Source organism: Callospermophilus lateralis, chromosome 18, assembly GCF_048772815.1.
Source record: "Callospermophilus lateralis isolate mCalLat2 chromosome 18, mCalLat2.hap1, whole genome shotgun sequence".
NCBI lineage: Eukaryota > Metazoa > Chordata > Mammalia > Rodentia > Sciuridae > Callospermophilus > Callospermophilus lateralis.
In genome coordinates, this window is record NC_135322.1 from 64,854,651 (window position 1) to 64,881,140 (window position 26,490).

At 61.1% G+C, this 26,490-nt stretch overlaps 1 protein-coding gene across 1 annotated transcript; it reads right to left on the minus strand.

Moving 5' to 3' along the window:
• Positions 1-618: 618 nt before the first annotated feature.
• Positions 619-26,219, minus strand: Slc7a5 (solute carrier family 7 member 5). The gene is made up of 10 exons (XM_076838249.2): positions 25,650-26,219; positions 15,512-15,637; positions 8,229-8,334; positions 7,715-7,759; positions 7,070-7,193; positions 6,261-6,364; positions 5,815-5,911; positions 4,595-4,744; positions 3,107-3,284; positions 619-2,265 (listed from the first exon to the last, which is right to left on the minus strand). Exons 1-10 carry the CDS (start codon positions 26,182-26,184, stop codon positions 2,210-2,212), a joined length of 1,521 nt encoding a protein of 506 aa, XP_076694364.2. The 5' UTR covers positions 26,185-26,219; the 3' UTR covers positions 619-2,209.
• Between the last annotated feature and the right edge of the window lie 271 nt (positions 26,220-26,490).

The window sequence follows — 26,490 nt, forward strand, 5'->3', positions numbered from 1 at the left end:
CATAAAAGGCGGACCAGGAACTGCCTGGAGGTGGGCAGCAGGACCAGCACGGACAGGCCTACTTCTTCATTTCACAAAGTGGAGGGAGGGCACCTGCCCAAGGCCTCTCTGTGCCCATCCTCGCTGCGTGGGAGGCACTTGCAAGTCCCGCTGCATCAGGAGGCAGCCAGCTCTGTTACCCTAGTGGCAGATTGGGCCTGTGACCCACGCCCTACACCCTCCCCACACCATTCTGGGACAAGGTCCCCAGGTCCCCAGAGCAGGTCCTAGCCCCACGGGTTGACACTGTGGTGTGCCCCCTCCCTCCCCTTGTCTGGAATCCCCCATCTGGGTGTACCCCACGGGCACTTTGGCCCCCCAGGGCGGGTCCCTCCACCCAGGGCTCCCTCAGCTGGAGTCCCTGCCCTAGTCCTGCCCTGTCCCTGGCTGCCTTCCAGCCTGGCCACCCCAGGGTCCCACACTTGTTGTGACACCCCTGCACTGTGCGGGGCCACACACGCCTGTCCAGACCCTGATGACTGTGAGAGCGAGATTGGGGGGGACCTGGAACATCCCAATACCCAACGTGGCCCCGAAGAACACAGAAGCACCAGCGGATTTTTAGAATCTCAGTCGCATTTCTTTAAAAACAAAAAGACCCCACAAATAGAACTCCCCACCCAACCAGCCCAGTGTAACAGGTTAGCCATTAACACAGAATAGAAGATGTACCAGCCACGAGTCACTACCTCTGTGGACGCCACAGTGGATGGCCAAGGTGGCCGATACAGACGCGGTGCCAATACACCACGGCTCCAGCCGGCCACCTGAAATAAATAAACACGGTGCCAACCGTACCTCCGCGTTAGTAAGTGTTAGGAGGGGTGGAAAGGCAGGGGACAAACAGGCTGTCAGGCCAAGGTCTGCTATCCCAGGCCCTGGGGACTGTCGGCCATGCCTGGCTAGACAGCAGAGACTTCCCAGATGGGCCATGGTCCTACTGTGCTCCTGGACACTAGCCAGCAAGTCAGAGTCAGCACCATGGACACAGGCCCCAGAACCAGGCGGACCCCTCTGACCTGCCTCGCAGGTGGCGGTCCCACGACCTAGCCACACCGCACCCCAGGAACACGCTGCACCCTGCCAAGTGGCTGGCACTGCCCTCCTCCTGGGGGACAGTGGTCTGAAGCTGAGGTTGAGCTCCCAGTGCAAGACAGGAGCCTGCTGAGCTCTTCTCAGGCCTCGGAGTCCCTTCAGTCTGACCTGAAGACAGGAACCGCTCTCTGTGGGTGACTTGCAGGGACTTCCTGACAGCTCAGCGAGAACAGTGTGGCCAGATGTGCTGGCCAGGCCTCAAGTGCCCCAGGGCACAACAAAGACAAAGCCCACCGGAGGCAGAGAGAGGAGAGCCCAGGCAGGCTTTGCTGTCTTCTGAGAGTGGGATGGGCCCGTGAGGGAAGGCGACACCCTGGCCACGGGGAAGCCAGCCCAAGGCTGCTGAAGGGCTGCTGTGTGGTCAGCGGGAGGCGTGGCAGGCAGAGGCTGGGGTCCCCAGCCCTGCCTTGCCTGCCTTCCTGGCTGTCCCTAGATGCACACAGCCCCACGGTCAACCCTAGGGACAGGCAGGGCTGGCTCTTGCTGCTGAAGGTTCATTCTCTAGGGTTCGCCGGGCAGGAGCCTTTGAGACTTTAAGGCAAAGACACAGCCAGGGCTCTTCTCTCAGCCCTACACCCGCGCTGGAGGGAAGAGGGCTGGAGCAGCTGGAGGTGCGCCCGCCAGACAGGCACTGCCACGCCAGTGCAGGTCCTCAGTGCTCCTGTGCAGCCACAGCGTCGGTCCCTTGGAGCACACGGGAGCTAGCACTGTCGGGATGTCTCCCACCTCCTCCTCCTGACCTCTCTGAACAGCAATCAGCTGGTGGCACTGACCTGACCCCAAATTTAAATTGAATGCAAATGAATAAGGAAGGGAGAAGGCGGTGGGTCCCACGGAGGGAGCCACCAGGCCTGCCTCAGCTCACTGCTGGCACCGTGCCCGGGAGCCACCAGGGACATCCATCTTCCAGGACACCATTCGTACCAGAGTGTTCACAGCTGCTGTGGGTGCCGCCCCGGGCAGGGACGGTGAGGGGACGAGGGAGACCACGAGGGAGACCGGGAGCTGCTTTTCTGAGGGCGAGTTGTCTGCGGGTGGCCTTCGCGTGCTCCCTGCCCGCAGCGTCTGCCGCCAGCTAGGTCTCCTGCGGGACCACCTGCATGAGCTTCTGGCAAACGACGGTCGTGGAGACTGCGGGGAAAGGACACAGAGTCAGTGCGGCCAGGCCACGGGCTGGGCCAGCCTCCTTCTTGTGGAGGCGAGGACCCACAAGCCCAGCTCCCGCCCGACCTGTCCCCACACAGTGCCACGCTGCAGGAGGACAGGAACTCCAGGTTCTGTGTGGCCCTCCAGACCATGTGGTAAGCACTGGCACCTCCCCAGGGCCTCCTGGCCAGCAGCACATTCTGCAACTCTCCGTCATGCCAGACTGCCCGGGCCAGCGGCCGAGGAGTGTGGGAGCAGGTGCAGCTGCCCACCCCAGAGCCCTGTGACTGCAGAGCAACCTGGTGGCCTCGCCACTGTGCGTGTGCCCGGCCCACACTGCCTATGTCACCACTGTGCCCTGAGACCGGGCTACCTGCGAGGGGCCCCAGGAAACCGCCTGGCACTCTGTCCTGCTCAAATGACGGGAGGCTCAGGCCTTGGTGTGGGGTCTCCTCGCCTGCACAGGGGCCACCCTAGAATCTTACGTCACCCAGCGCTAAGGTGCCGGCAAGGCCCGCCGGTGCGGACTCTCTCAAGCCTGGCCTTCCACATGGGTGAGGACAGGGCCCTCTCTGATGTGGACCACCCGGGCCTGGAGCCTTCTCCTGCTCTGCCCAGGAAGGTCAGGCAGTGTGTCAAGGCTGGTGAGTGACAGTGGGCGCTTCTCTGGCAACAGCAGCCTGGTTCTCGGGAACCCCTCCTTCTGAGATGAGCTGCTGCCCAGCTCTTGAGCTGGGAGTAGGTGGGTGTCCTCACCACTGACACCCTGCCGTGGCCAAAGGCCTGGCTGGTGCCAGCCCGTCTCAGCCAGCAGCCTGGAACTCACAGATGCCCTGGAGAAGCCACTTGGGCTTGTTCTGCCACCAGACCCCGAGGAAGTACACAGGCAGCCCACTGAGGATGATGGCGAAGCCAATGCCACATTCCACAGGTGTCTTCCAGAAGGACACGGCGATGAGGAACAGGCAGGCCAGGATGAAGAAGACCGGCATGGCCAGGTTCACCTGGGGACAGCACGCAGCAGGGCATCAGCAGCTGGGCCTGGGCTTCTCCCGACCACCACACCCGCAGTGACCACCACCAGCCCACGGAGAGCTCCAGCCCATGTCCTGTGGCCAGCGGCGGGCCACCCTGGAGCCTCCCTGGGATCCGCGCCGGCCCCACCCACAGCCCCGGCCAGTGCCTGTGCTGACAGGGCAGGCGCTGACTTGCACCATCTGCAGGGTCGGCCCCGGGGCACCAACTGAGCCCTGGTCCGTAGCACTCCACCCCGGCCCTGGCACAGGCACCAGGCATGGAATCGCCCCAAGTCAGCAGAGGAATGAAAACAAGCAGCCGGGCTCCGGGGGCGGAGGGAGGCCTGCTGGTTCCCACATCCCAGACGCGGGGCCTCTGGGAAGGCCTGGCTGCCCACCAGCAAGCACAGAGTCCTGCCTGCTCAGAGGGCCCTTTGTGGATGGACCAGGCACTCCTGCCCCAAACCCGCGGCCTGCAGACAGGCTGGGGCAGAAGCCGGGGGCATGGAGAAGGCGGGGGCCGCAGAGCACTGGGCAGCAGAGCCAGGCTTCTCCGAGTCTGTGGGCGGTGCCGACAGGCCTGTTCTGAGAGCTCTGCTGTCCTGCACCCACAGGCGGCCAGGCTCAAGGGAACCGACTCCACGACAGTGCCCAGTCCCCTGGGAAAGCATGCCCGCAGGACCTGGTGCCTGCTCTCCAGGGCCTATGTGGCTAGTGCTGGGGCCTGCAGAAAGCCCTCCTGTGGACACCTGCCCCAGCTGGGCTGGTCCCCGTGAAGGGTGGGGTGTCTAGCTGGCCACTCCTCCGACAGCCTTCCTGTGGGCCAGCCGGTAGAACCTTGACCACATGTTACAAGGTGCTACACTGGCTACCTGAGCTCCCAGGCCCAGGGCAAGGGGAGACCAGGGCGTCCTGGGCACTAAGTCACGGGGCTCCCTCCAGAGAGCCAGGCTCTTCCCGTCAGACAGCTGGGGTGGGGTGGGAACAGGGCAAGGCCTGTGGCAGGGGCCAGTTATAATGACCTAGTACCAAAGGGACCTGGCCGAGTGACAAGAGCTGCTGCCAGTGGCCACCTGTTGCTCCCAGGACTCCCAGTTGCCGTGCCCCTCCGCTGCTCATGCTCACGAAGCTGAATGCATTCTCAGAGCCCTGCAGAGGGCAGCAATGCCCTTTGGCTGGGGGGAGGTGGAGACTGGGAGGTCCTGCGGGTCCCGCGCCTGCCTCAGGCTCCTCAGGACACTCCAGCCCTGCCTGTTCCCTGCCTGGGGTGCTGGCTGGACCCACCGCCTGGCGCTCACCTTGATGGGCCGCTCCAGCTCAGGCTTCTTGAAGCGGAGCCAGACCATCCCGATGATGGCCAGGGCCACGCAGAGCCAGTTGAAGAAGCTGAAGAAGTTGATGACGGAGAAGATGTCTTTGGAGAAGGCGTACAGCAGGGTCATGACGCACTGCCAGGAGAAAGGGGCTGGCTGAGCCCTGGGCAGGGCCGTGCCCGATCCAGGGAGGACGTGACCAGCCTCAGCCTCCAGCACATTGGGGTCATGTGAGGTGCAGAGAGGCCAGGAGAGCGATGGGCTTCCAGGACAGTGGACGTGCTGCCCGCAGAGCAGGCACAGATGCCTGGACTCAACGCTTCTCGCACACCCTGCATCAAAGCAGCAACCTGGAACTAAACTATGCACCCACCAACGGGGGATCATAATAAGTACAGAGCCCCCACACTACACAGATGGCCGTTTCAAAACCAAGGTCAAGCTGGCCCTTTGAGCATGTTCAGAACTTCTGTGATACTTCTCTCTTTAAGAGATGGAGCCTAACCCTGCTCCCCGAGGAATGGCACTTACAGACTCACTCTAACAAACAGGCCCAGGCAGCAAGGACCCCAGACCTGGCGGGGGCTAGGCTACAAAGCACATGGCCGTCTTGCTCTCTGGATCACATGTGCAGCGGGAGCCAGCATCCCATCACGAGGGTGCCCAAGCTCCCTGTGGAGAAGCCCGTGTGCCCACAACCTTTGACCTCCTGTCCACAGCCCCTGCCATGCCCTTGGAGGGCAGCATGCCAACTGCAGTCATCAAGCTCTGAGACCAAGGTGGGCAGCCCGCGCTGCCGCTGCAGGAATGTGGGAAGGTAAAGGCTTTGTGCTCTGGGCCCTGGGTTGGGTGGCTGACACACAGAAGCAGAGAACTAACAAACAGGCTCAGAGAAGGGGAGAGAAAAGCACATGGTGGACCCACTAACGAGTTCTGGGTACATGCCCCAAGCCCCAGAGGTGCCCGGACAGCCACGTGCTGCAGAGTACAAGTGCCTTCTCGGTGCCCGGGGCCTGGCTGACTAGAGCTCCCAGCCCCTGCAGCATCCCAGTCACCGTCGGCGGCTCAGGGACAGTGGCCCTTCCCTGGCTGTCCCAGACCTGCTCACAAGGTGGCGCTCTGGCTGCTCCAGAGCCCAGAGCGCCACTGTGTACACCTGGACAACACGGGTGGCGGGGCGGAGGGTGCAGGTCTGTGTGGCTTACCGTGAACACAAGGGACGGCATGGGTGTCAGGAGCCGTGGGTGGATCATGGACAGGATCGAGGGCAGGTGGCCTTCCCTGGACCCCACGAAGAACAGCCTGTGGACAAAGCAGTGAGCAGTCAGGCCCACGACCCCACCCGTGGATGGAGGTGCCTACAGACTGCACAAGGGTGGACCGCACCCAGCAAGTTGGGTCCCAGGGGCAGGGGCAGGAGCCCTGGTGGCCTCCCTCCAGCCCTCCTGGTGTCACTCCTGCAGTCCAGGAAGGGGCCTGCAGGACCCAGCAGTCACACCAGCTCCAGGGAGGGAGAAGCAAAGGTCACACTTGCCGCCTCCCTGTCATCCCCACCTCCACACGCCCCCCACAGGACTTCAAAGCACAAGCTGTAGAGCAGAGGAGGGGCTGGCAGCCAGGGCGACTCCCTCGACCCCAGGCGGGCACTCACCTGGAGGACGTGAACAGGGACCCATTGACAGAGCCGAAGCAGGACAGGCCCACAAAGACGGGGATGATCCAGGACATGACTCCCAGGTGGTAGTTCCCAAAGTCCTGGGGGGACACAAGGACGTGAGCCCTGGGACCTCACCAGGGCCGACCTGGGACCCACCTGGCCTAATCCTGGCTTGTGCACACACAGCCATCCCAGGGGTCAGTTCTGGACTGTGGGGACAGCTCAGGACAGTGGCCCTTCCCTGGCTGCTCCTGATGGCAGGCCCTCTGGTGGGTCTCCCTGGGTTGCCTGGCCACGCCCAGCTGGCCTCTCGCCTGACCAAGAGCAGGTGCGGGTCTGGGAATGAGGACTGCCTGCCTCACTTGGGGACTCTCACAGGGCCTGGCAAGTGGGTCTCTGCAAGCGTGGGATCTGAATCAAGTGAGACTCAGCCACAGCAAGGACGCCCTGCTACCCCCACCCCCCGCACCCGCATGGGAGGGCAAGGGGCAGGAGCCACAGAGGCCAAGGACACAGCCTAGGGGCAGTCTGTCCACCTGACCAACCATATAGAGCCCGGGAGCACCCAGACACGCTGATCATGGTGGAGGCCGCCTGGCGTCCGTTTCAAAGCCCCCTGTGGTCAACGCAGCCAAGGTTGAGAAGGACTCCACACCTCTGGCCAGCGGGGGGAGCCCTCCTGTGACACCTTCCATGGAGACTGAGGACAGTCACACGGCCCTTCCAGGCAGGTGAGAGGCTTACATGCAGGGACAGCCTGGTCTCGGGCTCTTGGACCCTGGGGAGGCGGGCGGCTGTCTTACCACGGCCACAGCCTCGGACGTCAGCATCTGCTCAGTGGTCAGCGTGGTGAAGTAGGCCAGGTTCGTCAGCACGTACACCAGGGTGACGATGGGGAGGGAGATGATGATGGCCAGGGGCAGGTTCCTACAACAGGGAGGGTCTGGTTGTTGGAGCACAGCCCTGCGTGTCCCCAGCTGGCTTCTCGGGCAGGGGCCAGATGCCTGGGCCTGGGGAGCTGGGCCGCCTGGCTCGTGGCTCCATCTGCCTGCCTCATTGCCCTGATGGGGTCCTGTTGGAAGGCCCTCAGCCCTGACCAGTCCCCACCCAGAAGACCCTGGGGGCCAGGACCGAGAGCCACCTCCGGGGACAGGGGGACCTTCACACACACGCTGGAGTGGTCCAGAGGACAGAGGACCACCCTTGTGTACCTGGGGCTGCCGAGGGCATCAAATGCAGGACAGGTGTCCCAGGGGCACGTGTGGCCCACTCTCCCAGGGCAAGGCTTATTCCAGTTCACACAGGTGGACGGGGGCCCAGAAGCCAGCCCCAGCCCCCTAATTGTGAGCACCTGGCACAGCTCCCCAGAGGCCGAGCCGGGCCCACCAAAGGGTTTTAGATGGAACCGACTTGTCCCTGTGACTCGTCCCCTTCACCCCTCCACGTACCTGTAGGGGTTGATCATCTCCTCTGTGACAAAGTTCAGGTAATTCCTAGAAATCAGGGTTCATTATGTCACCCCACAACCATTAGGAAAAAGATACAAACCCAGCAGGGAGCCCCCATGACCCCTGCGAGCAGGGAAGGCCAGGGCCTGGCTTCCAGGTGGGATCGCACTGCCCAGTTGGGCCTGGGTGCACCAGGGCGGTCACTCCTACCTGCTCCTGCTCTCCCCCATCCCTGCCCACCACTCACCTCCCTCTAGCACCTTCCCACCTGCTGGCCCCAGAGCTGCAGGTAGGTCCCAGCTGGGGAGGCTTCAAGCCTCTACCCTGTGCCTGTTCCGAGGACACAGAGGGACACATGCTAGGGACACATGCCTTAGGGGTCCTCTCATGGCCCTTCAGGGTGGCCTGGGGTTGGGGTGCCCTTGAGAGGGCTTCCAGTGTCTGTCCTGCCTGTCCCCAGCTGCACACTTGAGTGCTGTGAGACCCTGAAGCGGCCAGATGTCCTGGAACCTACCATCCTCCGTAGGCAAAGAGGCCACTGTACAAGGCCAGCACGATGTTGCCCACGTCCAGGTTGGTGCCTTGGAAGGAGAACTCTGGGTTCAGATTAGACACGCCACCTGGCAAAGACCACAAAGGAACGCTGGTCAAAGGATGCCAGGCAGGGTCCTGCCGGGAGGAGCGGGGCACGGGAAAAAGCCGACGCACAGGCGGGGCCTCTCCCTGCCACCACCTGAACAGCCTGCCTTCCAGGCAGGAGAGAGCTGGGAGGGGCATGGCCTGGCCAGAGCCTGGGCCACTCCAAGAGAGGACAGGCAGCTCTGCAGACTTGGCCACTGCTGCCCATTCGGATCACGGTCACCTCTTGGCTCAATGAGGGTGACCACCCCATTTGCCAAGGGATCCCAAAAGGATGACAGGAGAGAACACTGGGTGGACCCACGAAGGGTCCACTTGTCATTCACCCACCTGAAGCCTGTGCTTCAAAGGCAGCACAGGACCTCCTATAGCAGACACTGCTGGGGCCCCCTGGAGGTGGACAGCGCTCTGGACCTGGGGGTCTCCCGTAACTGGGCTGGGAGGCTGCGGACCCCCCTGCCACCAGGACTGGCATCCTGAGAAAACCTCACCCAGGCCCCAGGGAACAGCCTCCTGCTCTCCTGGTTATACTGTGGTCAGCAAGCTGGCTGGACCCTGTGGGCCGGGGACAGGCATTCAGGACAGGCACTTTCAACAGCGCCTCAGCTGAGCTGCCCACAGCCCCTCTAGGTTCTAACCCACCTGCTCTCCGGTGGAATATTCTGGAGTACCTTACATCTAAGAACCCAGCCACATTCCCAGCGCCTGGACCCACCCACTCTGCTGGGAGGGAGGGCATCTGTCCGACAAGTGGGGAAGCTAAGGCAGGGGCCACGTGCCAGGGGTGTGAGGATCCGCCAGCCTGAGTAAGACCCACCCACGGTGCTATGGCGGAGTAAGCCCCAGGGACTAGGGACACACGCCTGCCTGCTGGTGAGCAGCACTGGACCAAGCCAGCAACAGGACACTTCAGATCCCTGTTTTACCAACAGGTCACCACCACTGCCCTCCAGACTGGACAATAGCAGCCTCTTACCCACTAAGGACAAAACATGGGGCTGAGGACATGCTGAGGGCTCCTAGTCAGAGCCAGATACCTGCAGCCCAAGACCTTGGTGACCCCAGGGCCCATGTGGCACACCACTCTGGACGCCAGCTCAGGGTGCAATCATCACTCAAGATGGTCCCCAGGGACAGAGTTCCTACTACAGGACAGGACTTCCTGGGACTCGGCTCGACTTGGTGGCCTGAGACGGCCAAGCGCACGCTGGCTCCTGTGGGAAGCTGGACCAGGTCCTCCCAACCAGCCATGTGGCTCTGTTCCTGGGACAGTGTGGCTGCCCAGGTGCGATGGGACAGTACCCCAGACCACACAGCCTTGAGCACAGCTGCTCAGCCCCAGCTTCCCACCCGCCATGGGGTGGGAGAGAGGGAGGGCAGGGTCAAGTCCCCCGGGAGGTGAAGCTCTGCCAAGATTGTTGGTGTGGGCCCCCAACTGACACTGAGGCCCTGGATGCTGGCTGCCCTGCCTGACCAGGGACAGAAGGGAGCATGGGGTGCAACACGTGTTCAAGGACCTCAGCAAGCAGCAGAGCTCAGGAGTGTGGCCAGCCTCCGTCCACACTGGATACTGGCCCAGGAGGGAGGCCACAGCTCCACTGGCCACTTGACCATCACAGGCTACCTTCTCTCCACAGGTGCCATGGGGTGGTGCTAGGTCTGCTGGTCTGGACCCCGAGCTGTCCCTGGGCTGGGGCTGGCACGGCCTGATGTGGTTTGGAGGTGACCGTACAGAGCCAGGGCTCTACCTGCCCCAACGGTGCTGCTCAGCCACAGCTCTGCTCAGGGAGGCTGGTCCCTGCCCTCTCCCGGGCAGCCAGAGGCGGCAAGGCCACCCACGCAGGGTGGCAGCAGTTCTGTGGGAGGCTGGTGCTGGCCCCAAGGAGAAATGGGAGACATGCGGCCTCCTGGGAAGATGACCCCAGAATGGCAGTCCCACCCCGCGGTGCCTGGACACTCTCCAGGTTGCCACAACTGGGTGACACAGAAGGGCTCAGGTCAGAGTGGCTGCCCAATGTCTGGAAACGCATGGCGCAGCCCCAGGCTGGGTCACACTGGCCTGTCCCCCACTGCCCAGGCCAGGCAGAGGTGACTCCCACAGCCTGCTGGCGGTCAAGTTTCCATGGATGGAAAGGGCTGCCCTGCCAGCTCAGGGAACGGACAGAAAGGAGGAAGTGGACGCAGCACAAAGCAGCTCCCACCACGCTGAGGTGCCAGGGCCTCACTGCCTCCTGACCTGCTCCGGCCACCCAGGGGCAGTGACTCCACGCCAGGCAGTTCCTGGCTGGCAGCCTGTAGCAGCCCCTTAAGTCCCTCTCCTGGGTGTCCCCATCCCCACCCATAAAAAGCACCTTCCTGAGGGGCCGGAGGAAGCCGAGGCACAAGCAGCGCCCAGCAAACCAGAGGCCGCGTGGCCCTGGGAGCTGATGGGGCCTGAGAACTGGGGCGAGGGTGGGCGTGTGCAGAGACCCAGGAGAGAGGTTTCAGGGAAAGAGTCCAAGTCCCTGTCACACCAGTGCAGCCATGGGAACCACCCACCCCGGGGGACAGGGAGCTGCCCCTGCCCGGAACAAAGGGGCAGGCTCCTGTCCTCTGATCCCTCCCTGACAGATGCCGGGGAGGGAGGGTCCCCTTGATGGCCAAGTGCGTAAGGGAATGGGACTTAGAGTCAAACTCTTCCCATGCGGGACGTGGCCAGCCCTGTGGCCCTGACTCAGGACAGAGGTTCCCCATGGCCACGGTGTCCCCCGAGATTGCTTGGCCCTCAGTGTCGAGGAAAGCCCTGGCTACAGCTTGCCAGGGCCCAGGCCTGGGAAACCCGTGATCTGGAGATGGCCAGCTCTGAGCCCACCCCTGTGCTCGGAGGCGGGGGAGCCTCAGAACCCCAGCCCAGCCCAGGCACACTTGAGGCAGGGAGGGGACCTCGATCCCTGGCAGCAGGAAGGCCACGCTTCCACTGGGGACAGCTGCCATCCTGTCCCTCACTCTGCCTCTGGGCTCCAGCACGGTGGTCAGACAGAGGAAGGCACTGAAGCGCGAGGCTTGCCGCCTGAGGGCAGGGGGAGCCCTATCTGAAGAGATGGTCTGACCAGGCCAGTGAGGGCTGCGGTGGGACCCTCCGGAATTAGACAGGTGTCCCCACCACGTCTGGCACAAAGAGAAGGAGGCAGATCTGGGACGAAGCAGCCACAGGCTCAGGGACGCCTGGAGCCCTGGAGTCCTGGAGCCCTGGAGCTGGAAGCCGCAGGAAGGAGCCTCCCAAGGACTCTGGTTTCAAATTTTTTCTCTTTTCTTCTACGTCCTCCCCTGGAGACTTGGGAAGGACGGTCCTGACAGCACCTTGACTTTGGACTTGAGACCTCCAGGACTATCGCAGATGGGCACCTGAAGTCCATGGAAGCAGCCCTTTTGCCTTAAAATGAACATCGGCTGTCGCCGCCACCCAGTGCTGGGGGATCCTACGCGCCAACAGGCCAAGGTGCCCCCACTGTGTCTCGGGCATGCCACCCTAGTTCTGGGCACTTCCCTAGCTGGAAGATGGGCTGAACCTTGGCTGGTGCTGGGTGGACACTGGTGGGGCCTCAGACTCAGGGCCTCCATTGCTGTGTGGCTGCTGGCTCAGCGGGCTCAGGAGAAGGCGCAGTGCTGGCCACCCCAGGGCTCCCTCTGCCTGTCCTCTGGCCTGAGTGTAGGCCCATATCTGGCTTCGCCTTAAGTCTGGGAATGTGGACACGGCAGGAACCTGGTTCTGGGGATTACGGCTGGGACCAGATGGCATTTGTCCACCACAGTGAGTGGCATTGGCTTCTGGGAGTCTAGGAGCGGGCATCCTAGACTTGGCATCCGCGGCCCTGACTTTGACTCCCAGCACCACACGTAGGTGGAACCAGCCCCTTCGCCTGGAGAGCAGCTCTGCACAGCAACCCTGAGTAGGAAGGCTCTTCCAATCCACAGCAAGGGCAGCAGAGGGCCCCTGCCAGGGCCATGGCAGTGACCGCCCCGCGTTCTGCTCGGGCTCCCCAGCCTCCATCCTGTGCTGACTGGCCCAGGGCACTGGAAGCCCATCTTCCTGCCCTCTGATCCCACCCTGCTGGCACAAGTGGTACATGTGACTTCCACATCTGTCATTCCTGTGACGCAGGCCGAGAACAAGGACGCGCTTCAGAGCTCTTGAGGAGCGCCAGCGGGAGAGCGGCCTCCCTGGGCAGTAGCTTCCTCGACCACAGAGCTTGAAGTGGCCACAGAGGCCCCATGAGGATGCCACGTGGCCTGGCACTCCTGTCTCCAGGGCCTGGGTCACCCGCTGTGGAGGCCTGACCCTGAGTCTGGCATGAATCCAAAGGGTGCCTGGAGGCCCTGGGCAGGCCAACCCGGTTCTAGAGTGACCCAAGTCCGCCTGAGCCCCTACGTCAGACCGGCTCCCTGGACCCCTGTAAGGGGGGGCTGCCCTGGGGGGTCCCTCTAAGTTTTGCTTTGGCAGCCTGAGGCTGAGCAGTGGCTGGCTTCTTCTCGGTGAAGCCCCTGGACTATTTAGGATTCACTTTGAGGATCCCACCCCCTGCTGGCAGGGATGGCCCCGAGCCGAGCGCAGGTCTTAGGAGGACCGAGGGGTGTCCCCAGCTCAGACGACAGAGCCCTAAGACTCCTTCAGCTGCGGCTGGAAGTGGGCTTGGGAGAAGTGACTGAAGGCAGAGAGGACCAAGGGGCCTGGCCCTGACCCACAGGAAGTGTCCTTATCTATGGAGACCCCAGGGGGCTCGCTCTCTCCACCAGGTGAAGTGACTGTGGGCAGGTGCCTTCTACAAAGCTCAGGTGGCCCCTGGCTGGAACCAGCCCTGCAAGAAGCTGCTCTCAGCATCCAGGGCGTAAGGTCCCCACCCTGGCCACCCCAGCTGGACTCCCAGGTGCCCTGGCCCCGCTGGGAAGGCAGCAGGAGCCTCGGTGTCAGGTAGAAGGGCGGTGCTGGCTTCTGGCAACCTCTTAGGTCCTTCAGTAACAGAGCCGGAGCTGGACTCTCCCAGGAAGGCCTCGAGGCCCCAGCACCCTGCATGCCACAACTGCTGCTCGGGAGCCACAGGACGGGACGCTGCACTTCTGAGCCTGGGGGACCTTGCCAGCCTAAGAGCTCACAGACCAGGAGTGCCACACAGACCGCGTTCCAGCCCTCGGCAGGGGACGCAGGTGGGAGTCTGGGCCCTGGGTGGGCAGCACTCAACCTCCAGGACACCTGGCAGCAAGGGGGTCTGACCAAGACTGCTCCGGGAGGCGCGTGGAGGAGAAAGGCTCTAGGAATGCCTCTCCCACACCGTCCACCCAGCCTGACTGCTGAAGAAAGATAAGCAGGTCCCGCCCTGGGTGTCGCGGCCACAATGGCCCCCTTGTGCCTCCCCAGCAGCAGTGCGGGGAGAGGCCTTCCTTCCCACTCCCACCCTGGCCTCAAAAGCCACGTTCCAGCCGCCCACTCGTTCCAGCCGCCCACTCGTGTTTGGGAACAGCCTGACCCTGGGCCAAGGTCATCGGGCTGTGTCAAGAGTGAGGGCCATCTGACAAGATGGCCGAAGGCAGGTGGCGCCCATGCCCCACACACTTGTCGGCCACCCCCTCCCTGACCTGGTGCCCTGGGCTAACCTGCCCCATGCACGGACCCCATGCTGACTACCTGCATCTGAAACGCCCATCTGAGCCGCGTGCGTCCCGAAAGCACTGGACTAGACCCAGAGGCTACGTGGAACTGCAGCCAGGCAGCACCCTGGCCCTGGCCCCGTCCAGGGGTACCCCTGGTCCTAACACCCACAGAACAGCACTGGTCAGGACGACTGTGCTGTGCAGCCAGTTGCCTCGGGAGAACGGACATTCCAAAGGGTGTTTCTGGGCGCCCCACCTGGCCGTCCAGAGCTTTCCTGCTCACAGGTCATGGGAACACCAGCCCAGGGGGGCAGGGCCAGTGGGGAGGAGGGGTAGCCAGGCACTCTTGGGTTCGTGACCTTCCCCCAGAGCCAGGAACAGCGACAGGAGAAGGCCAGCGGGACCCTTCTGCCTCCAAGAGCCCACAGAGGCCGACCTCAGCACTCGGTGTGTGTCCAGGGCCTGTGACCAAGCGAAGGAGGACTGTCTGATGAGACCACGCAGGTTCTTAGCTACGGAACATTCCACAGCCTGGAAAGGAAGTGGGCCGGCCCGCAGCAAAGGTGCAGGAGGTGGCAGGCGCGCCTGTGTGTCAGAGCACCCAGAAGAGGCCCAGCAGGTGGCCCGTCCATCAACACCTCCAGAGCACAGCTGCACAGGACTCCCACTCACTCCTCCCAGCCCCGGAGAAGGTGGCCAGGGAAAGACTCTGACACCCAGTGACTCGCCTAGAGCCACAAGGTCACCACCAAACCTGGGTCTGTACCTTAACACAGGCGCTCCCAGCGCTGCTCTGACTTGCGCGAGTGTTAGAGGCAGCCCTCTGCTCATCTCATCTCTTACTTCCACGAAACAGAGGAGGACTGTGTTCCCCACCTGGAGGCCCGTCTCCATACCACTCAGAATATGCCCCCAGCTGGGTCCCCACCCGAGGACAGGTACTAGGGTTTGTGCTACCCCCGGGTGACAATCCCTCTCAAGGGGCTCTCAATAATCCCCCGGGGGTTTTTTGGGGGGAGGGAAGGGGGAGTACTGAGGACTGAACTCACGGGCCCTGACCACTGAGCACATCCCAGCCCTGTTTTGGATTCTATTCAGAGACAGGACCTCACTGAGTTGCTGAGGCGAACTCAAGACCCTCCTGCCTAGGCCTCCTGAGCAGCTGGGATTAAGGTGGGGCTTAATGCAAAGCAACACAGCTGCAGGCCCAGGGACAAGGAACCCAGCTCAGTCACAGGGCAACAGGCCACACACAGGACACAGTGTTCTGGCCCTCCCTAGAGGTGGCCTGAAGGTGCCCTGATGGTGAGCACCCACAGCAGAGAAGTGAACTCCCGTCCTGCTCCCGGGGCGCCGGGTACCAGTCTGCGCACACACTTCCTGGGGACCTGGAGGGGCTCCCTGCCCACCTGGAAGGGCATCAACCTTCCCAGAGGACTCACCCCATGTGGGAGCATGGTGCCAGGGCAGGGCCCACCTGGTTGGGGCCACGCAGCAGGTGCCCAGCACTGCGTCAGGCCAGCTGCCACTCACCCTTCCCGATCTGGATGAAGCCGAGCAGGATAATGAGGGCCAGGGCCAGGAGCTTGGCTGCCGCGAAGGCGTCCTGCACGCGGGTGGCAGCTTTCACGCTGTAGCAGTTCACGGCTGTGAGCAGCACTGCGGAGACAGGGCAGGCAAGGTCAGGGTGCTTCGGGCTTGGGGCAGATCCAACAGAAACAGTAGTGTCCCCACCAGCCCCCTCCCCCGGTTTCAGGTTTTCTGGGACTTGTTTTGATCAACTTCCTGGTTGAAGGTCAAAGGTTGGAAACACCAAACTCAAAAGAGCTGGATCCCAGGTGCCCTAGGCTGGGGCAAAGGACTTCCTTTTACTGAGCTGACCTGCCCTGAGGGGCAGAAGTGCCCTCCACCTGCGTCCTACACAGCCCACCCCTGCAGGGAAGGGCCAGCCTCAGACTCAAATCAAAGAAACTCTGCCCCTGGAAGAGGGATGCATCACCTCTGCCCCCAAGTGAGCTCCACGGGGTCCCATGAAACAGGGGCCACCTGACAGAAACAGGACAAAGTGGACGCAGCCACCATGGGTGGCAGGAGAGGAGCAGGAGCCTGGGGCAGGAGGCCTCCCCACACGGGGCACTCAGATGGGCTCAGGGGACAGACGCACGCTCCAGTTCCACTGCTCCCCGGCTAGCAGACACCAAGACAGAAATCCACACGGAACCTTCTGCAGACATGCGCAACTGCACCTGGAAAGCCTGAAACCCAGTGCCCTGGAGGGCCAGGCGGGCACGCAGCATCTGCAGGAGTCACGGGCTCAAGCCTGCAGCTGGTCCTGCCAGCCCCACTGGACATGCAGCCCTGAGCCAGGGTGGGTGGTGGGCATCTCAGTGTGCAGGAGCCACCCGTGAGTGCCCGTGAGCCGGTGGCACAGCCGTCCTACGCGTAGCTACTGAAATGAGGTCAGCTAAAGGGCCATGGCTCCTCCCTCCTCCCTGGCTGTGGACCTCCTGCTCCCAAGGGTCCCCACACCCAAGAAGCCTGCTCTCCCGGCCACGTGGAGCCAGCCCAGTGTCTACCAGGGAACCCAGGCAGGCCCTTCCTGGGGACTGCTGTAAGGTAGGCAGTACAAGGCCTTGGAAGGCCTGCTGGACTCCACAGGCTGCAGGAAGGTCTGAGAGGCGCTGAGCTGGCCTTTCCTGATCCCCTAAGCAGCAGCTGCCAGAAGGCCAGGGTTAGACGGAAGCACCTCATTAGCTGGCTCCCTGACTTCTCTGTACTGGGGCTGCTCTGTACAGGTCACTCTGCCTTGAGAAGGCATGGTTGACGTGTGCCGAGGGTGGTCATTTTGGCTATTACAAGGACACATTTGTCCCTGAGCCCCCTCCCTGACACACACGTTGTGGGAGGGGGTGAGCGGGGCAGGCCTTTCCCCAGGCTCCCAGCAACGCTTCTAGCCTGGCACCTCTCTGCTGGGCCGGGGGCGGGTCCTGCGTCTGCAGGAGTCTCACATTTCCTGATAGGTGAGTGTGTCACCACGTGGTGACTCAGCCCCTCCTCCCGGCTCCCCGCCTTCCGGATGAGGCAAGAGGCCAGCGGATTGCATCACTTACCCATCCGGTGGGCAGGAGAGTGGCAACCAGCCCCAGGCGGCCTCGCAGGCCCACCTCTCATCTCCCGAGGAGAGCAGGCTGCAGGCTCCACAGCCACCTCCAGGGACCAGGAGCCCAGCAGGGGCTGATTGTGCCAAGTCGCAGCCGGGGACCTCCCCCACCCTTGGAGCCCAGGAGAAAGGGCAACCTGCAGAGGCCATGCTGGACCCCACACCAACACAGCAATCCCTGAGAGGCCCTTTGTGGCCACCCCAAAGCCCTGCCCTGGAGATCCAAGCCAGCTGTTCCCTGGCTCCAGCTGTTCTGAGCCAGGGCCAAGTGGACAGAGAGCCAGCAGGTGCCAGACCACGACCACTCTGGGCAGACCCCTCTCCTGACATTAAAAAAACAGTCACTGGCAGCCAGGGTGCCCGGGGCAGATCACTTCATGATGCAGGTGAGGCTGTGCTCCCCACGTCCTTTCTCAACCTTAAGTAAATAAATGGCATCTTCTGGACCTTCCCAAGTCCTACAGTCACAGGACACTGCCCCGAGGCTGCCTTGAACCTCAGCTGCCCACCCTCAGCTTCCCCCAGGTCAGCTGCTCTGATGCCAGTTCGTATGAACTCACCACCTTACAGCAGGTGACACAGAAAGCAGCTGTGCCACATCAAAGAGGGGGCACGGGCAGGAGGCTGGCGCCCTCGGGGTACCCTGTGTGGCCCCCGATAAGCGCAGCTGTGTGGGCTCACAGCAACAGCTGGGACCAGGGAGATAAGGTAGCACCCTCCTCCATGGGCGACCCAGCCAGGCTCACCCCACTGCCAAGCCCTTCTGGCCCGTCTTCCTCTCCCGAACCCCATGTGATGAGACGGCTGCAGGGACTCCTGGGTTCAAAAGTGACAGAGGGTCTCTAGGTGGCAGCAGCAGGCTGGAGGGATCCCTGCCTGGCCAGGCCCTTGCAGTCACCCTCCGATGAGCTCCTGCCCACCTCCTCTCTCCCCGGCTCCAGGTCCCAGCTGCACCTTCCAAACAGCCCCTATCTCCAGGCCCACCTGGGCAGGGCGTCAGGGTGTTCTTGGAGAGCAGGACACACTGCCCCACGCAGGCAGGAACACTCCTGGGGTGTCTGACTGCACCAGGCCATGTGGCAGGCCGCGCTGGGACATCTGGGATGCAGACTTCTGTCCCTTCCAGACACCACAAAAAAGGACAGTGGCGCTACTGTGACGTCTTCCAGGGCCCAGGAGTTAAAGGCACAGGGACTCTGTGGGTGTCAGGATCCACCCATCAAAAGGGTCCCTACTCGGGCCTCAGGCAGGTGGTCTGTTTTCTGAACTTGCCAGAGACGGTTCTGCCCAGGACTCTGCCCACAGCACCACGCCTCCAGAGGTCTCTGAGACAGCACAGGCGAAGTAGCCAGCAGGATTCACTGGTTCCAGGAAGCAGGGCCAGCCTGGTCCAAGGGCACCAGGCCAAGAACAGAACCAGTTGACCACTGCAACCAGAGCTGGCCAAGACCTGGGCCCAGGCTGCGCAGGGGCTCCCTGCCAGCCCAGCCCAGCCCAGCCCAGCCCAGCACCTGCCAAACAGAACGCTGGGCATGGGCCCAGATCTGTCTGGCACACACAGGGACCCCATAGGCTGAGCGTCCTCACCCCTGACACATGCCCCAGGGCCCAGCAGGGACTCACTTCCTGCCTGGCACTCACATCCCTCCGGGTACCAGAGGGTAGGCATCTCATGACCAGTTACCACACGGCTCACAGGACAGAGTCCCGAGGGCCGTGGAGAGAACTGGGAGCACAGCTCGACCAGGCTGGGCCTGGCCAGGGCAGGGGCCCTACCTGGCAGGAGCCCACCTGCACACTTGGAGGGCCTGCCTGTGGTTTCTCCTGGACTCCAGAGAATATGCCTGTGACCCCATGACACTGTCCTATCCCGTGGGGACGAACCAGCTCTGTTCCTGCCGTTTCCCCACCGCTGGCCACTGAGAAAGACAGAACCTCAGGGTGGTGGAAAGCTGTTCCAGCAGGGAGCCACTCAGAGGGGACCCCAGGAGGCCTCCCTGCTGCCAGCCAACAGGCTCCCGGGATCCCGCCTGGGCCGCCCACCTCCTGCACTGGTCACCCAACCTTCTGTGGAACAAGGACTGGGGCACTGTCAAGCCCCCTGGGACTAGCTCGTGAACACGGGGCTTTGTGTTGCTTCCTGCCTTGGAGCCAGCCTTCTGCGTGCCAAGCAAGCTCCTCACCACCCCACGCACCTGGTCCTTCCCATTTCTGACCAGCTGTGTCCTGCACTACCTCGAAGTCCCACCAGCATGGGAGTGGGATGTTAGCGGCTGTCCAGAATGGGGCAGGGACTTTCTTTTTAAAACAGGCCAGAAAGAAGCAGACTTACTACAGTAATGCAGCCACATCAATGTTTATAGCAGCTCAATTCACAATAGCTAAACTGGGGAACCAACCTAGATGCCCTTAGATAAAGAAAGGCATCCTTGGATAAAGAAACTATGGTACATATGCACAATGGAATATTACTCAGCATAAAAAAAGAATGGAATCATGGCATTTGCAAGTAAATGGATGGAGCTGGGGAATATCACGCTAAGTGAAGTAAGCCAATCCCCAAAAACCAAAGGCCAAAAGTTCTCTCTGAAAAGTGGGTGCTGAGTCATATTGGGGAGCTGGGTGGGGAAGGAAGAACTGGGAATGGGAAGAGGGGAGAGGAGAGGGGGAATGGGGGCAGGAAAGATGGTGGGATGCGGTGGACATCATTACCCTAGGTACGTGTGACTGCACATATGGTACAACCACAGAAATGAAGAGTCGTGCTGCAATTGTTTGCAATGAATCAAGTGTATTCTGCTGCTGTACATACCTAACTAGAGTAAACCAATTTATTAAAACATAAAAATAAACTCTTAAACATCTGCAGGCATCCTACATGTCCAACAAGGAGGGGACCCTTGAAAGGAGACTTCTTTCACCATGTTCTTCAGAAGCAAGCGTCCTGGGAGACAAGGGTTCCTGAGGGTCCCTGGTTCTGACTGGCCGTGTGGCTGTGGCCTGTGGCCCGTTACCTGACAGGTCTCAGCCTGGCCTCTACCCTGCTCTCTTTATGGTGAAGCAACATTTGAGCCTCATTTGTGAGGCCTGTTAAGATCTGACTGGTCACCGCAGTGCACCTTCAGAGGGCTCAGCACCACCGGCCAAGCGCCTGGCCCACAGCTCACCTGCCCTCCCAACCGTGCTCCTCCAGCAGTTAAGCTAACCACGAAGGAAAAGGAGGGCAGACCTGCTCCAGCTGCAGGGTTGCGTGGAAGACATCTGCAGCACCCCATTTAACACCCTCACTTGAAGGTTGAAGTAATGGAACTCAGAGAGGCTATCCATTTGCCAAAAGTCACACAGTAGTTATTCCTCAGGAATGATTACACTCAAGTCTCCTAAATCCTATGCCCAGGCCACTGGATAGGGGTCACCCTGGCTGTGTTAGAGAAGCACAGAGCTGTGCAGGATACACCCTGCTCAGGCTTTCTTGGTGGCCATGGGTCCCCCCAGCCAACTCAGGCTGACAGGCTCCTAAGAGGGAACCTAGTGAACAAGTCCAGGAGCCTCCCAGGTCTGCAGCCTGGCCTGGTGGTGTGTCCAGGAGCGTGGAGCGTATGAGCAAGGATGCATGAGCAAGGGCGGATCCACACTGGCCTTGGGCGGCTGGTGATAAAGCCCAAGGGCCACACTGGGCAGCTCACACCAGATGGTCTTAGCAGTGACAGAGGTCAGCCAGCCCAAGGTCAGGGTGACTCAGGATAGGGCTGCACACATCCTGCCCCAGGAGCTAATTCTTCACATAGCCCAAGCCCCAGCCCAGAGAGGAGTGGGTCCCGCACGGGGCAATGCCCTGCCTGGGGCAGGCCTCATGGAAAGGGGCCGGGGAAGGGGGCATCCCACAGGCCTGAGGACACAGGATGGTCAGTGTGGAGGCAGGGGCCACAGCTCTGGGCACCCAGCCTACCCTGGCCTCAGTTTCTCCAGTTTTAAGTGGGGCAATTTCAGAGAGCAGAGACCAGGGTGGCGAGGGCGGAGAGCTCTGTGCAGGGCCACACTGTGGGCCGAGGAGCCTGGAAGGCCTTACTGGGCAGAGAGCCTGCACCTTCTACGGAATTACCCGAGGGGTCTGTGAACCAGAAAGAAAGGGTCAGGAACGCTCGCCACATCTCTCGCCTGCCGTGGGGTCACGCGCTCTGTGAACCACCCCAGCAGGCCTTGGCCCCAGGTCCCGTGATGAGGCGTGACCCGCTCAGGCGGCAGCCACTCTTTCATGTCTGTTGGGAAAGCCGGATTTCAGTGCTAATTACAGAGCTGTTGGCTGTGATGCTGGCACTCACTGGCACCTCGGGAACACCAGAGCCTCTGCCTGGCTCAGGCGGGGTCCCAGCTACGATGGCTGGCGAGGGTTCCGCGGGCCTCAAGGGACAGGCCTTTATTGAGAAGCAAGGTCTACAGGGGTGGACACCCTCAGGGTGGAGGAGGCCAGCAGGCAACTCTAAGACTGACTCCTTCCATCCTTTCTGGTCCTCACCCCCGTGCCTTGGGGGCATCAAGTCAGCTGGCCGTGGCTAGTTCCACAGCCTCCAAATACCCATCTTACATACCGGACTTTCTAGGAGGGGCTGAGCAGCCAGGTCTGGCGTTTCTCCAGCCAGATCGCCCAATGCCAGATCATCTAGCACTTGTACTGAGCACGGAGCCCAGAGCTCCAGGAGAAGAGGCACCAGTCCTCCCCTCTCCTCCTTTCTCTTTGCTAAAAGGCATGAGTGAGCCCAGCGGCTACTTCAGGTCAGGAGAGAACAGGAGACACTAAGAACCTAATGGCCCACGTGCTCACTGACGGCAGGATGGGCCATGAAACCCCTCACAGACAGGAGGCTTGAGGGAAAGTTCTCAAAATGACCCATGTTGCTCCTGACCTGACACCTGGTGGAGAATGTTGCAGGTCACAAATCCTAGACACCCACTGGTTAAGAGTGGCCACCAGCCTGTCCCATGCTCATGAGGTAAGGGGTGGCAGTTAGGTAGACGGGCTCCTGGCTCTGGGATCCCAGGTGAGCCTGCCCCTTTCAGCTGCCCAAGACCAGAGATTCATGGGGCTGTTGGTTGGCAATGCATAAGTGGGGGGTGGCTGTCACAGCAGGTAGTGTCCCATCCCCACCTACCAGGAAAGAGTGGGAGACTGTCTTCAGCATTAGAAAGCCAGTCCCAGACCAGGTACCCCACACCCACTGGCTTGGTAGGTGACCGTGGTGGCAGAGGGAACAGTGAGCCCCTTTGGATGCCTCCTTAAGAGCTCCCTGGGGGGAAGGTGGCAGCTCCCCTGGCCCAGAGCCTGCCTGGAACTGCAGCTGATCCCCACTGGGAGGCCTGATAACTGCCCGCCCAGTGAGAATATCAGCTCGTCTCTGTGACTGCAGCCGATGAGAGAAAATCCAGCACCACCTGAGTTCCAAGTGGCGCTGCCTGTAAGGAACCCACAGAACCAACCCTTGTTCCAATTCCGCATGCCACCAAGACAGCAGCAGAGGGGACGTCTCTCCCCCTTCAGGACTGACAAATTCAATGTTCTATGAACGGGATCAGCCCTGGGGCCCAGGCCAGGTCACAAGAGGGGCCTCTATACACTTCACCATCTGCAGGACCCCTCAGCGCATGGGGGCCACACTGTTCCTTTTAACAAGTGGAAAGAAACTTTTGAGTGACAGGATGGAGGGCTAAAGAGATCAAACAGCAAACATGAAAGCTTCTCCCCAGCACCTGTGCCTTCTGTGTTGTCAGCAGAGCCCTGGCCAAGGCAGAGTGAGGTGCGAGCACAGGTGAAGACCCAGATGCCAAGGTGCGTGCACCACAGTGGAGACCCCAGGAAGGAGGGGCACAGAGTGCCCTTGCTCTTCCTAGGGGGAACCTGCAACCCTGCTTTAGGGAGCACCAGGACGCACTTCCACAGGGGTGTCAGGCAGGTGCTAGACAAGGCTGTCCTGCAGACCCCTCCCTTTGTCACTAAAAATCCTCCTTCCATCAAACACCAGAGCAACTCACACATACCCTGCACGCAAGTCAAGTGTCGACGGCTGATGGTACGTGAGACTGGGCCTACTAGTGGAGGCATTGCTAACTGACATCAGCCCCCTCTGCACCCCAGAGGGTGCAGGGCAAAGGCATTTCCACCAGCTCACCCTAAGGCTTCACCTACTGGGGCCATAGGGACCTGTGAAAGCTATTTAGGATCTATTTCAAAGCCCTGTTTCACAAAAGACCTCCAGGAACACCTGGCGTGGCAGCTTCCTGGGAAGGCACTGTGGCTATCCATGCCATCTGCTCGGAGCCAGGAAACCCCAAATGCTGAGCACACTTGGCGCAGTCCTATGGTTGCTCTGCAGCTGAAAAGCAGGTGCTGGCCTCTGCATACTGACCTGGAAACCCTGCACTGTCACTTCAAACTGAGTTGTGCACAATGATCCAACTGAGATTGAAAGAGTAAGTGACTATGTTTATGGCACAGAAAGCTCCAGAAATATGCACTGTTAGCCATGGTGTGGTGGGCGGCTGGAGAAGGAATTTGGACCAACAAGCAGTTTGACTCGCTGCATACTGGTATGGTCAAATTTTCACATGGTCACCTATTCATATATTCATCTTTTATTAGAAAGAAGACTTTAGAAAACCTCCACCCTAACTGCCCACTAGGCCAAAGCAGCCTTTCCCACAACTGGCCAGCACCTTCAAAACTTCGACTCGGCTCCCAGGGTCCATCTTCCCAGACAAGAGAGGAGGCCCTTTAACAACATTACCAACCAGGCCTAACCAAGACACTCTACCTAGAAATGACATAACTGGTCAATTAAAATCCTCCCACAGACAAAGCAGGCAAACAAAGTATTCTCTGCTAGAGGCTTGCTCTGTGCGCGCACACACACACACAGTCCAGTGGGTCACCCGGTGTCTCCTGGCCCACCCAGAAGTCACAAGCTCCCTCAGCTCCCATGCAGTGCACCCTACTGTGGCTTTCCCACCAGGCTCTGGGTGCTGAGCCCCACATTCTGGAGACAACCTCCGCCGCTGCCTGGTCCTCTTACCTCAGGAAGGCTTCAGATCCTAGAAGCCCGCACAGACAGCCCACTGGGTTTTTGCCTTCTGCATCTTGAGTTTATGGAGTATGTGACTAGACAGGAAATGGTCTCCAATTGTCTCTCAGCCCCAAACTCCCATAGCTCTGCCAGTCAGGGGCCACTTCCAGGACGCACACAGACCCCAGAACTTCACGGATACAACCCAAAACTCTAAGCATCACCCTGCCAGCCATGTATGCACCATGGAGGTGCAGGGAAGCTCAAGTGCTTGGGTGTTCAGGGCAGTGCGTCAACTGCAAATGCAGGCTGCTCAAGGCTGGCCATGGGATGAGCATGAGTGGCCCAAAGCCAAAATATACAAGTTGCATATATGTGTGTGTGTGTGTATACGGCATTTACTACACAGGATTTTTTCATCCTGAAATCCCACAAGAATACTGTCTTGAAAAGCAGCAGTCCTCTCTGGCCCACTAATATAGTGCCCACCAACATGATAAAAATGTCCAGGGCTGGGGATGTGGCTCAAGCAGTAGCGCTCTCGCCTGGCATGCGCACCTGGGTTCGATCCTCAGCACCACAGACAAATAAAAAGATGTTGTGTCCGCCGAAAACTAAAAAAATAAATATTAAAAAATTCTCTCTCGGGCTGGGGATGTGGCTCAAGCGGTAGCGTGCTCGCCTGGCATGCGTGCAGCCCGGGTTCGATCCTCAGCACCACATACAAACAAAGATGTTGTGCCCGCTGAAAAACTAAAAAATAAATATTAAAAAATTCTCTTTCACTCTCTTTAAAAAAAAAAATTCTCTCTCTCTTAAAATAAATAAATAAAATGCCTGGCTGTTTCTTGACAAACTTGGGACCCTCTAAGTCCACCCAACCCCAACACACAGATTTAGTGTCAGGCAACCTTCAGAGGAACTCAACGCTGCTGCTCAGCCTAATGAGAACTCGAAGTACACCCAAGTTCATTACTACGCTTTTCTACGAGTCAGCCTGTGCACTGATTCCTGACAGGCTGGTTTGGAGACAAAAATGAACGATTTCTTTTAACTGCAATTTCCCTCTTGACAACCAGTCAGCAGCTGACGCTGAAAAGGAAACCAGTGGTTCACTACTCCACGTGGTGCCCTGAAAGAGGCAGGGCGCACTGCTCTGCGGGTCCCGGGAAGGCTGGCGCTGCTTGAACTGCTCAAGTCCTAAGGGATTAGGTGGGGAGACCGAACGCCCGCTGGGGGTCGGCGCGCGGGCCTCGCTGTCAGAGGTCTTCCCGGGCCGCCCCAGAGTGTAAACCAATGAATGAAACGCACGCGGGTTCACGGACCAGCGACTTCGGGGATGGGGTGGTCCAGGTTAGGGATACCAGGAGCCGGGATTGGGGAGCAGAGATGCAGCGTTATAGGAAGCGATCCAGGGGCCCCGGGACGTGCCCGCCCGCCGGGGTCCCGTACTCACGCACGCAGAGGCAGGCCACGAGCTTGGCGGCCTCCTCCGGCACGGGGCAGGTGGGGAAGAGCGGCTTGAGCAAGTAGGTGGCGAAGACGAGCGCCACGATGTACTGCGAGGACGGCCGGATGATGAGCAGCTCGATCCAGAGCTTCAGGAAGGCGGGCAGGGAGCCGTACACCTCCAGCATGTAGGCGTAGTCGCCGCCGGACTTGGAGATGGTGGTGCCCAGCTCGGCGTAGCAGAGCGCGCCCACGATGGAGAAGATGCCGCACACGGCCCACACCACCAGCGCCAGCCCCGGCGAGCCCGCCTCCTTGAGCACGCCCGTGGGCGTCACGAAGATGCCCGAACCGATGATTGTGCCCACGATTATGGCCACGCCGTTGAGCAGCGTGATGTTGCGCTGTAGGGTCACGCCCTCCTCCGCCGGGTCGCCGCCGTCCGCGCGCCGCGCCGCCAGCATCCTCTCCCGCGCCTGCCGCTCCTCCTCCTCGACCGCCGGGCCCGCCACCGCGCGCCGCTTCGCGCCCGCGCCCGCCATGCTCGCCGCGCCGGCCGGCTGGGCCTGGACACGAGGTGCGCGCCGCGGACGAACGAGAAGCCCGCGCGCCCCCGAGCTGCTGCGTCTGCGTCCGCACTACCCGCCGCAGCTTTTTATCCCTGCGCCGGAAGGCCCCGCCCACCGCCGCCGCTACCCTCCCTCCAGGCCCCGCCCACCGCCCTCCGCTGTTGGTCCGCCCCAGCAGGCCCCGCCCCTTATCCAGGGCACGCCCACCGCCCGCTGGTCCCGCCCTGCCGAGAACCGCCCCCAGCAAGCTGCTGGGAGCACGTGGAGCGTCGCAGACCG

Bases quoted from the DNA above. Each gene is read 5' to 3' on its own strand.
- Slc7a5 (XM_076838249.2), bottom strand. From the start codon at position 26,184: ATGGCGGGCGCGGGCGCGAAGCGGCGCGCGGTGGCGGGCCCGGCGGTC. The intron at 6,365-7,069 runs GTAAGACAGCCG...GTGTCCCCCCAG, and splicing joins CGTCCGAGGCTGTGGCCGTG to GACTTTGGGAACTACCACCT. The intron at 2,266-3,106 runs GTGAGTTCCAGG...CTTTCCCCGCAG, and splicing joins GTGGCTTCTCCAGGGCATCT to TCTCCACGACCGTCGTTTGC.